The sequence below is a fragment of the Asterias rubens genome, chromosome 1 (genome assembly GCF_902459465.1).
Source record: "Asterias rubens chromosome 1, eAstRub1.3, whole genome shotgun sequence".
Classification (NCBI taxonomy): Eukaryota; Metazoa; Echinodermata; class Asteroidea; order Forcipulatida; family Asteriidae; genus Asterias; species Asterias rubens.
The window spans coordinates 30,734,498-30,747,496 of NC_047062.1; the positions used below are offsets into that span (position 1 = coordinate 30,734,498).

The 12,999-nt window shown below is 38.2% G+C and overlaps 1 protein-coding gene across 1 annotated transcript in view; it reads left to right on the forward strand.

The window, feature by feature from the left end:
- Positions 1–12,999, forward strand: part of LOC117293349 (E3 ubiquitin-protein ligase HECTD1-like) — a 51,374-nt gene that overhangs the window by 8,240 nt on the left and 30,135 nt on the right. Inside the window, exons 3-9 of the mRNA XM_033775678.1 lie at positions 2,500–2,734; positions 4,344–4,571; positions 5,241–5,507; positions 6,038–6,096; positions 10,848–11,062; positions 11,969–12,042; positions 12,405–12,503. Coding sequence (XP_033631569.1) covers positions 2,500–2,734; positions 4,344–4,571; positions 5,241–5,507; positions 6,038–6,096; positions 10,848–11,062; positions 11,969–12,042; positions 12,405–12,503 — 1,177 coding nt within the window. The remainder of the gene's footprint in view (positions 1–2,499; positions 2,735–4,343; positions 4,572–5,240; positions 5,508–6,037; positions 6,097–10,847; positions 11,063–11,968; positions 12,043–12,404; positions 12,504–12,999) is intronic.

Sequence of the window (12,999 nt, forward strand, 5' to 3'; positions counted from 1 at the left end):
TGTTTGTTCTGTGTAAGTATTTAGCCTAGATATAAATGGTGCGATATCATTAGGTGGTTTTCCAAACCAAACAATGTAGAAGGACATGGTCTTTGCCTGTAAAATAGTCTGCATGATTAGGTACAAGTAAGTCATGCAATATGTACATTCTGTGAATAAATTCAATAAAACTCTTTAACAAATTTGTATTTTGTACGCAGTAAAACAATTTACATGTTTATGTAAAATGGAGGCCTGTTCTACAATTTATTAAATTAAATTTTACATTAGCATTGCATATTTTTTCCAGAGTTCACCAGGGTCCCATTACAGTTTGGCTTCACTTTATGTACAATAGTGTACTGCTAAAATCATTGGAGGTTATTACGACGTATCTTGGCAATGTACTGAGTACTGTGGCACAGTTCTTTCACAATTATTCACCACCAATGATAGAATGACTCCGTATGTAAATTGTACATCAGTAGTACATGTAACAGTACACTCAGTGCACCTGTGTTTCCAATCAGTGATTCATACCTACATGTAGTTGGTACAGTTAAAACTGTAATAACATTAGCACAATGAAAAACACAGGCATTGTGAAGGTGTACACCAGATCAAATGACACGCTTCAAACTACACGTACTCAACTCAACAAAATGCCGTCTCAAAAAACAGCCATTTTAAAAAACCTTGCAGAATCGTGGCTGTGCCGAGGGGCACAGATGACATTTGACTACCCAACCTGTGTAGCCATGCACTTACACAACAATGTCCATGTAATCAGGCTCATCTTTATCGTTTTATGCACTCTGATATAAAACAAAATTGTGATTAAGAATTACAGGACTGTTCATATAATTTCTTTTTTAAAATTTGCCACTTTTCTCCAATACCTTGGCTACAAAATAATCGTTAGCAGAAGATAAAGTTCTGTCTCTTATAGACTTTTTTGGGTTTAAAGGCAGTTGGACACTATTGGTAATTACTCAATATAATCATTATAGCATAAAACCTTACTTGGTAACGAGTAATGTGGAGAGGTTGATGGTATAAAACATTGTGAGAAACGGCTCCCTCTGAATTAATGTAGTTTTTCGAGAAAGAAGTAATTTTCCACAAATTTGATTTCGAGACCTCAGAAGATTTTGAGGTCTCGAAATCAAGCATCTGAAAGCACACAATTTTGTGTGACAAGGGTGTTCTTTCTTTCACATTATTATCTCGCAATTTTGAAGACCAATTGAGTTCAAATTTTCACAGGTTTGTTATTTTTTGCATAAATATGTTGAGATACACATGTACACCAAGTGAGAAGATTGGTCTTTGACAATTATACCAATAGTGACTAGTGTCGATGTAGACAAGAGTCAAGAAAGGTAGCACGTTTGGCCAGATCGTTATAGTTTCTTGTACAGTGAATGTGGTTGTTTTTAAATTCCTTCGTTTAAAAACCGAACAAACAAATATGCATAAACCCAACAACGATTCAAGCGAAAAGCTATTTCTGTTTAAGCCTTCAGAATAAGCTGTGTTGTTGTCCTTAGTTGATTCTGTTAAACCCTTGACTGTCTTGAGATCATACATGACTAATGACATTACTACTGGCTTGTTACCCAAGGCCAGGCTCCAGTCCTTGAGTAACCAGCACTATTGTATTGCCAGACGTCATTAGTCATTTGCCACTTTTTGATGAGATGTGAACAGACAGTGAATAAAAGTCAACACCTGTAGGCCTGTATGCTTCGTTTTTGAAAGGGCAAGGGCACCAAGACATTTTCTCCTTGTTAAAGGGCAGCCTATGAAGAAATTGTAAATTTCTAAACTGGAGGGCACCAAGGCAATGACCAGGGGACATGGAGGCAATCACGTCCGTTGCCTCAGTGAAGTATCATCAGGCCTGCAACATTCTCATTCATACATTTCTTTACAAATTCGACACAAAGGAGCAATAAGTTAAAATATTGCTCCTTTTTTTTTAATTTGTAATGAAATGGGTGAATAATAACAAATTACAGACAAATTACAGACATACTTGTCTTTGAAAAACTGACACCTTTATCCAGAGTTTCATAATTTTCAGTTAGTTAACACTTGGAAAGCCTTCCTCACGCTAACAACATCTATCCCCAATGGCAACTCAACACCCAAACTGTTGGACTCTGATTATAAATTTAATGACCTTATTGTGCAGGGTATTCTTTAAATGCTGATATGGTTATGGGTATCTTATTTCTTTTAAAAGTTGGAAAGCTGTTTCTTTTATGCTGATTCTGACTTTGTCAAGAGCATTTTGATTTCAATAGCAGTTTGTATATTTCAACTTGTCACACCATCTTGTACATCTGTAAAGAATTCATTGATTAATTTACCTTTGTGCCTTTGTGCTCAGTTCGTAGAGCATCTGCCTGGAGTGTCGGGGTCTTGGGTTCACATCCCAATGAGGACAATTTGTTTTTTCTCTCATCCCATGTTTGATGGATTAATTTATGTATTTTTTCGTTCCTCCCCTTCTAGTTGCCCGCCAAGAACCTTCTTGCCTGCCCTCTGTCGTATCTTCCTTGATGAGCATGCCCCTGATAATGTCTTAGAAGTGACTGCCAGGGCCATCACCTACTACCTGGATGTATCGGCAGAGTGCACGAGACGCATCGTCGCAGTCGATGGCGCTATTAAGGCTCTATGCAACCGCCTGGTTGTGGTGGAGCTGTCGTCTAGAACCAGTAAAGACCTAGCAGAACAGTGTATTAAGGTGAGGGTTTAGGCTCATTTATAATGATAATGATTACAATAATGGTGGCTATTTACAGTGCGCTATCCGTCACTCAATGACGCTCTTGGTGTTTTAACTTTTCCTGCAAGGTATGTGGGACTACGTTTTGAACTATGAGATCTACTTTGTTTTACACAGTACCATGTAAGGGTGTACAAGGTGCTGTGGCACAATGTGCTGCGCCAATCAAACCAGGAACACTGGGGCAAACCCCTCTCTTTTCCATCAGTGCTGTGGGTAATTTTATGTGCACTACACAACACACAGGACCAACGGCTGTACGTCCCATCTGAAGGACGAAGCAATGGTTAAGTGTCTTGCTGTAAGGGCACAAGTGTCGCGACTGTGACTTGAACCCACACTCTGCTGATCAAGCAGAACACAACCATTGATGAATGAATAAAATTGCTGAAGGAATAAAATACAACACCAGTATTTTATTTTATTTGGTGTACATGTTCGGGTGTAGAAATTTTAATTAAAACTAACTGGCACTACATACATGTAGACTGCGTCTGGGCTGACAATAGCATACGTGTAAAATGTTGTCAGAGCACCACAAGTGCCACTGGGTGGCGGATGTGAGCCTATATAAGAAGCCACTTATTCTTCTATTAAAACAGGAGCTGCTGGTACAGTTAAATGTACACATTGACCTTGGGTGTTTCAACAGTGTTACTTCAGGAAGCTACAACATGTACCTCAATACACATGTGCCTGTATAATGCTGTTAACTTTTCATGCTCCTATCCAACCCAACAAAACTAAATTATTATTCTCATCATGCAAAACTACACAAACTCCAGGGGGAATTCCTCTTGAATTTTGTGAGTACAGGCGTAAACAAAAAAGCTTCCCTGTTTCGTACCCTCATTTTGATTTACATTGCAATTGTAAATAATTCTTTTAACAGGAAGTACTGTATGATAAATGTGTTGAAGCATGTCAAGTGGAAATGTGTTACAAGTTATTGAAATTAAATTCATAGAACTTAAATGTAGTTTCAATTTGTCCCCAAAATTATAACATACATTGCTCGCCCATGTACTTGTATGCATATTTTGGCAAGCAAGGAAATGTATTGATCATTAGGTGAATACTATACATCACTTGTAATTGTGTTTTATACAAATGTTTTAATGCTATACGAAGTATGGACCTGAGAACAAAAGAGGTACACATAATGCAGGGACCTGAAACACTCTCTGGACTTAACACACTATGTCCACACAGTGATTTTTTACAGTGTTGTACATGTTGTAGAATTAAATTTAAGTGTACAGAAAAAAAGGAATGTTCATCCACAAGAGTGACTGCAACAGAGCTGTGTGTATATTGTGTACACTGCTTTTGGTCATTAATAATAAAACTTCCTCATAGGGTGTCCTTTACCTAAGAGAAAATGCCTTGGTGCCCTTGTCCTTTCAGTATACTGGCCCAATTCAGCGCTTAGAAACCCTGTGTTACAACTTGCATGTAAGCACATAAATAAAAGCTATTATTAATATTATAATTTTATATTTTAGGCAGATTTTCTGACATAGTGGAACTTAATTCGTTTGATTTCCTCCCCTTGTGTTTTTCCTAGGTCCTTGAGTTGATGTGTACTCGTGAATCAGGCTCAATCTTTGAGGCAGGTGGACTCCACTGTGTGTTGTCGTTCATACGTGATAATGGCAGTCAGGTACATAAGGATACTCTTCACTCCGCCATGGCCGTGGTGTCCAGGCTGTGTGGCAAGATGGAACCCAGTGACCTGTCTCTAGAGACCTGCGTGGAGTCCTTATCTACACTGCTCAAGCATGAAGATTCACATGTGAGTCAAGTTTGATATCTTTTTTGTAAATGTCATAGGTGTAAGTCACTCCAACCCGTAAGGTTCACTGCCACCGGTTGGCCCACTCTGTTAAGGTGGAATAATCGACCAAATAAGTAATAATGATATGGATTTATAACGCACTCGTCTCCAGCAAACGGATCAAGGCGTCTATTTAAAAAGAAAACATTATACAATTGAAAATGAAGAATAGGACTATAAAATACTTGTAGTTAAATTAAACCCAATTAGAGACATTGTCTGTAAATAGGAATTTGTGTACAGCTACATACATGTGCAATGTCAAACAAAATTAAAAATCAGTTGGATTGCTGGTGTTTTCATTCAGGAAACTTAACACTAATACCACCACTTTATATTTTGCACTTTTGTTTTGTAACATTCATCATACAACATGAAAGGTCAATGATATAATTTCTTCTCTCGCTATACAGAAGATAAGTTGTCAGATTGCAGTGAACTTGCCGAGTGCTTCTGTTTATCCAACACATTTACAGAAAAACAGACTTAAGTGCGTAAATTCTCCTTTTATTTTGATATAAACAAAAGAGTTGGATCACATAATGGATGGATCTAATGGGTAAGCTTGATTCCCCTGTGGTTACTTGTCTTTATGACGACATCATCTCCTGTATGTTTGTTTACCAGGTTGCCGACGGCTCACTACGCTGTTTTGCCTCATTAGCCGATCGCTTCACCCGCCGTGGAGTGGACCCCCTTCCATTAGCCAAGCACGGCCTGCCCGAGGAGCTCTTAGAACGATTGGCCAATTGTGGCATGACTGCCGCCATGGCAACGGGAACAAAGACAGCCGGGGCGGCAGGGACCACCCCGGATGCAAAGGGTAACCCTAACATCTCCACCGTCATCAGTCTCTTGTCGACCTTGTGCAGAGGATCCCCGAGCGTCACGCATGTGAGTGATTTTCTGAGATTATACTGAGAAGTGAAATGTTTCTCAAAATCCTTTATACATGTACTTTGAAACACTGATGCTTTTAACGAAAGGTTTTTATTGTCAAAGACCAGTATTCTCACTTGGTGTATCCCAACATATGCATAAAATAACAAACCTGTAAATTTTTTGGCTCAATTGGTCAACAGAATAATGAAAGGAAACACCTTGGTTGCAATAGGCGCGTGTGGTGTGGTTTCAGATGCATAATAAAAGGCTTCAGCTGTAGTCTCTTATTATTTGAGTGAGAAATTACCTCTTTCTGAAAAACTACGTTACTTTAGAGGGAGCCGTTTCTCACAATGTTTTATACTAACAACAGCTACATGTCTCCATTGCTTGTTACCAAGTTTTTATGCTAACAATTATTTTTAGTATTTACCAATTAGTGTCCAGTGCCTTTAAGAGTGATTACCAGACTTATACCTTCCATTGAAGTTGCAGATAAAGAGATGTGACGCATTGTTTTTGCTTTGTTTTCCTACCAACAGGACTTACTCAGATCTGAGCTTCCAGATGCAATTGAGAAAGCTTTGCAGGGAGATGAGAGGTAAGACTAACTTCCGTTCAGTTTCTTATTTTAAATGTCACAATTTCCATGAACCTACATATGAGCAACCGCACTGCCGGTTGTTAGCAGAAAGAAGAATTTGTTTAAAGACACTGGACTCCTTTGATAATAACGGAAGAAAAAATACCCTTGTCACATGAAGTTGTGTGCTTTCAGATGCTTGATTTCTAGACCTCAAAATCTAATTCTGAGGTCTTGAAATCAAATTCATTAAAAATTACTTCTTTCTCGAAAACTACGCCACTTCAGAGGGTGCCCTTTTTTCACAATGTTTTAAACTATCAACCTCTCCCCATTACTCGTTTTCAAGTAATGTTTTATGCTGATAATTATTTTGAGTAATTACCAAAATTAGTGTCCACTGCCTTTAAGTTGTGACAAAGCTTATAGCATTTTCTGGCTTTGTCACAAGAAATTCTGATCTTACAATTTTTGACTTTCTTCCCCAAGTTTTGGAAGTTTCACTTCAGACAGAAGTTAAGATCTAGCAGAACGCTACTTTGAACTTTTATTCTCTGGATGAAACCTCTTCGTACAGCATATTTCAGAACAAGTGTTGATAATTGTGGTTGAACGACAAAGATTGCGCGATGTTCAAAATTTGTGCCTGAGCTATCCTGGGCAAATTTTAAAATTGTGCAATGAAACATAGTTTGCTACATGAACCTTTTTTTTTTGTAGAAAGGTCATGTGCCCAACAGTACATTGTTTGTTTGCTAATTACTCAAGTTCGACTGGCGTTCTTGCTGAGAACATTTGGAATCTGAATCTCCAGCAATCACTCTGTTAAAACCGCCAAGTTCTCTTAGACCCTCGGGGGTTGGAATAAGATGAGACTGTACATTTTAACAAGTATGGCCTAATAGAGGTTCCCTTCACTAATAAAAAGAAGTGCCTTGCCCTTTCGAGGATGCAGTCAAATCACTTTTGTCAAAACATAGAAACATTGTGCTCTGCTCTTGTTCAGTATCTTCATTTATTTGTTTATTTATTGCAGACCATAGCCCATCCAGTGTAGTCTGATCATTTGGGGGCAATTATGAAATTAAAATAATAAACAAAAACAATAAAGAGTGTCAACCAATTACATCAGAGTGGAACCATGCAATATACATGTAATCCCCTAACGATGTAAAAATTCTAAATCTCTTTTTGAATGAAACATTACATGAAAGCCTGTTAAGTTTACATACATGTGCCAATTATAGTAAATGAAACCTACATTACTATACATTTGTATACCATGACACTTGAAACATCCAGTGTACCAAGAAATTGAAAATCTGGTGTTGAATTACTGTATTGCCTGGGATTTTGTTAGCGTGAGGAAATCATTCTATGGAGGTACATTAGGGTTTTAATGTCCTGTATTGTGTGGCCTGGGTTAAGGCCAACCTACAATAATGTGTTTACAGGTAAGTTGTATTTCCTGCATAGGCTAAGCCAGTTACGCGGAAAAGGATTTCTCTAAAATCACACCGTGTACAAGTCACCTTCACAATGGTTAAGGGAATTATAAATAAGGCCTTTAGTTTCCAACAGTGATTTCATTAAAAACTCCTTCATCCAGAGCAGGCAGAAGACTTTTGTGAAGACTTTTGGTGGGGGTGTGTAAAATTCAGTATGGGAGTAGCCGCCAATTTCACCGAACTCTTCTCTGACTTAGTATTAATCTTAGGACGAGTTCAGTTCCGTATCTGAAGATGTTTGGATGCATTGAACCTGTCCTAAGTTAGGACAAGTTACTCGTACTAACTCGAGTTACTCATACTAACTCGAGTTACTCGTACTAACTCGAGTTACTCGTACTAACTCGAGTTACTCGTACTAACTTGAGTTACTCGTACTAACTCGAGATAGGGTTAATCCTAGCGTTTTCTGAAATTAGCTGCTGGGGTGGATTTCACAAAGAGTTAAGGCTAGTCTTAACTCGAGTTAAGACGAGTAACTTTGGACTAGCCTATAGAAGCTTTTAATATCTCCTAGGACTAGTCTTAAGAACATGTAATGTAAGGACTAGTCATAAAAATTGCCATTTAGGCTGGTTTTCTGCTTCAATTTTTTTTCTCTACACAGCTAATTTATTGACTTGAATATCTCTATGAAAAAATATCTGATAAGAGCTATCATTACCAGATGTGCACCTCTTGAATGTTATTTCATGACAAGTGCACTTAAAAGTGTAGTTCAAGTACATGTATTAAATTGGGTTCACTTCCTCGGCTCCCTTCCAGTCCCCAAGCTCTACATTAGTGCGCCTCATTAGACTTAAACCTACTGGCAATTTATCCACTTCCTCAATCCTGCACATTGATTTTTCCCCATTAACTCATGCTTTTTAAAATAAACATTTTTCTCTTTTTCATTTTGCGGATGATCCTCCTTGGAAAGACTCTTGTCTGAGGAAGTATTGATTAGAATTTCAATTATGTACTTGCATCTTAAGAAGCGGGTACGGGTTCAGGCCTTGAATTAACCCATGGCTACCACATCAATTGCCGTGGTACCCTGTGCTGTAGTGCCCTTTGCAAAAGCTCAAAATTACAAATTCACATTTTCCTCACAGAGTGCCCCTTATAAGAGAAAACATTGCTGTGCCTCTTCATAAGTGGAAGGTCAAGGCCAAAGTCATTTGGGTGTTAGATTTGAAAATTGTCTGGTACAATGACGTCCTTGATCGTTAGTTACCACGTAAATTTGAATTCATCAGACTACATTTGCAAAGCTCAAATGCAAGTTCACATTTTCCTCATAGAGTGCTCCTTACCAGAGAAAATTGCCTTGCCCCTTCAAAAGTGAAAATCAAGGCCTTTGGTTTGTTTTACTAATTGATGATGGCTTTGTATGTACTTTAGAGATCACCTTCAGCTTAGCACAAAACAATTTTGACTAAGCAGGAAAAGGTTAGGATCCAAAATGTACTCTGTATCATGTCTTCGCTTGGTGACTGGTTCCCTGCTTATTTTTAAGCAGAAAACATTGTTGATCAAATGTCTGCTTAGCAGAAATAAGCAGGATACCATTGAAAACAATTTCATGTGAGATGGTACCTTGGCTGGTTACCCTGGTCTGGTATGCATTATTTTGCTGCGCTAAGCTACTTTTTGTGCTCTAAGCAGCTCTATGAAATTAAGCCCTGCTGAGTGAGAGTTTTGGCAAGGTTAAAACTAAGAGAGGTTTGTGGTAACACCATGTGGCAATCTCTTTTGAGTAGTTTTGGTTCTGTAAAGAACCGGTGGTTAAAGACTCAATGTTCATAGAGCTGCTTAAGCACACAAAGTAGCTAAGCATAACCAAATTTGTCTTACCAGAATAAGAGAACCAGCCAAATTACCATTCCACATGTTTGAATTGTGACTGTTATCCTGCTCATTTATGCTAAGCAGTAAATGGTTAAGCAAGATTTGTTACTTTTAAAAGCAGCTCTATGAAATAGGGCCCTGATCGTCTTTGGGAGAAAAAAAAACACCTCCTCTTTTACTTATATTCATGAGTAGATTAATACTCCCAGGGTATTCAATCGGCATTGGAGATTATTGAGTTAGATTCATTGATGCAGCTTCTCCCATGAATAACGTTAACACTTGAAGTCCTTCGAAGCTTTCTGAATTGCTTGCAAAGTAATTCAATTTCCTAGGGTCAGGCGGGGTCTTTAATTCCTGGAAATCAATTTTTAAATTCAATGCATAGAAAATTATTATTGTAAAAATATTTTGAGAGATGAAAAGTGTTTATAGCTTGGATGTAATTCAAAGATTGTTTTATGGTGCAAATAAGTTTTTATTTAAAGGCACACACTATTGGTAATTACATTGTGAGAAACGGCTCCCTCTGAAGTAACGTACACTGTACATGTAGTTTTTGAAAAAGAAGTAATTTCTCACTAAAATATTTGAATTGATTTTGAGCCTTCAGCTGAGGTCTCGAATTCAAGCATCTGAAAGCACACAACTTGTGCGACAAGGGTGTTTTTTCTTCCATTATTCCCTCGCAACTTCGACGACCAATTGAGTTCAAATTTTCACAGGTTTGTTACGTTATGCATCGTTGAGATACACCAAGTGAGAAAAGTTGTCTTTGACAATTGTCAAAGGTGTCCAGTGCCTTCAAGTGATGTTCTGAGAGAAGTTTTATATTACTTGATTGGTTTCAACTCAGATTGCTTGTACTGAGTTACTGAAGACCTACATAGTATGGTTTCATTGGTTTTCAAGAAAACATTACATACAAATTTTGGACCTGAGAACAAACGATGTAATAGTATTAATACTAATGATGTGTATTTATTATTTCCTTTTTACAATGGACATTAACTTGGGCCCCTTGCAGACAGGAGGCTGATTTGCACAGTGTCAACAGCAAGTAAAAAGCTAAATACACGGTCAATAGTTTAAAAAGCACAATTGAAAAGAGAATGTTGGAAGAAACTATAAATAAAAAGTAGGAAGAAACTATAAACAAATAGTTTCTTCCTATTTATCCACAGCATGTAAAGCTTCAAACAATACTGAAAAAAGAATGGTTTAACAAGTATTTCTATTGAATTAATAATAATAGCAACCAGTTTTTATTGCGCTTTTCACATCTGAAGGGCTTCTCAAAGCGCTTACACATTATTACCCCTGGTCACTGGGCCTTAAATCATTCCTTAAACCATCTCAGCTCCCTGGGGAGTATACAGTAGACTTCGACTGACAATTGTTTGTTTATTTATTTGTCCTTCTGTCCAGGTGTGTTTTAGACACCATGCGATTGGTAGACCTTCTTCTTGTATTACTGTTTGAGGGTCGGACAGCCTTACCCAAGTCCAACATCGGCACCACGACGCGCACCATGAGTGGCATACGACGTCTTGATAGTGCTGGAGAACGCTCACATCGTCATCTCATTGATTGTATACGAAGCAAGGATACCGACGCTCTCATAGATGCTATAGATACTGGCGGTAAGGGAACCAGTGATGGTGTCACTGCACAGAAACCTTTTGATTTACCCAAATCTAGGGTACGATTTCATCCAGCATTTTTGCATAGCAAAATGTTTCGACTGAACAAGTTTTTGCACACTGAATTGTAATATTGGGTAGCAAATGAAGATTTTTGAACAGCAACTGATACATCTTGCATAGCATTTTACTCTGCTATACAAGAAAAACTGTTCACTGCCCAAATCACACCATGGGGTGTCATAGCCAAGCGTGCTAGGGCAAGGACTAAGGTTCTGTAATTTACAGAATATGGGTTCGAATCCTGGCCTGCTCAGTTGCGAGACTTGGGTCTTTTGAGCAAGACACTTTACCATACTTGGTTCTCTCCACCCAGGAGTACAAATGGGTACCTGGCAACCAGGGCCCAATTTTGATGGCTCTGCTTACCTCCGAATTCTGCACTTAAGATCACAATTCTCCGCGTGACGTGCAAGCACTGAATTTCTGCGCTAACCTTGTAAGCGTAGAATGCCTAATAATGTGAAGTACACACGCACAGAAGCCAAAATTCGCCGGTTACCCTTGTAATCTGCTTGCCGTAAGCACAGAATTCCCTGCTTTCGTAAGCGCCGATTCTGTGCTTACGGTAAGCAGAGCCATGAAATTGCGCCCTGTCCAGGGGAAAAAGAAATTCTTAGTCATTTAATGCCAAGGAAACCGGATATATCAACACCAAGTCTGATGAGCCATATCGGCTCGGGACAGACTTTACTTAAGATGAAACCATTTCTCTGTTTGCTTGGGACTGCTTTGAACTATCTTATCCAAGAACTTTTGATCAAAATTTAAACAATTTTTTTTTCTTCTTTTTTTTCTAATGTAATTTATCTTCCGGAACTTTTTCCCGCTTCTTTATTTTGACAGTGGAAGTTAACTACATGGATGACGTTGGCCAGACGCTTCTAAACTGGGCGTCTGCTTTTGGAACTCAGGAAATGGTAAGAACATGTTTCAATTTCTGTCCACTGTTTGTTTAAAGGCAAATTATACATTTGGTTTTTGGAGCTGTTCGATTGTTTTAAAACCTGTATAATGTATACAATAAAACTAAGACATAAACAATTTCGTTTTAAAAGCTGGTCTACTTTTTGAGATATCGCCGAAAATCAAGAGCGAACATGTCCATGCAGGAAGAAGCACACAATCTGAGAAGCGAAGCTTCTGGGATTCAAATTTGAGCTCGAAAACTTGTTTTCATAACCACATTTCTTGGAAGTGAAATGTTTTGCATAATAATTGAGAGTTTTCTGCATGTAGTTCATGTTAACTGATTGATTTCATGCTCTGTTTAATATCAAAGGTTGAGTTTTTATGTGAACGAGGAGCTGATGTCAATCGAGGTCAGAGGTCATCTTCACTGCACTATGCAGCCTGCTTTGGGCGACCCCAAGTAGCTAAGGTAGTTTCCTTCAAAGTCTCTCCCATCCTTCATTCTGTTTTTTTTAAACCTCTTATATCTAACGTCCTGTAAAATCAGGACGCTTCATCTACAGACCAACAGAAAATTCCTGTCTCAGGATGTTTCATTTTCTTACAACCGCTGATAACAGACATTCAAATGATTGTTAGAATGAAAATGTTTGAAAGTTTCTTTGTGATTTGGGTTTAATCATAGAGAAGTCAGAGGTCATCTTCACTGCACTATCCTTCAAACCGGCATAAAGCAATCCCTCCTGCTTGAAAGTTTCTCAGAAACACTTAAAACGTACTTCTTAAATATGTATTTACAAAGCCAATAGTATCTATGTATGTATCTGTCCTGTCTCATCTTTCAGTCTGTCCTTGTCCAGTCCAAGTCTTGTCTGTCTCAGGGAAAAGCACTATGAAAAGCACTATGGTTCACATTTTCCTTGCATATTGGTAATAACATTAACAGTATCTTACATGTACATGTA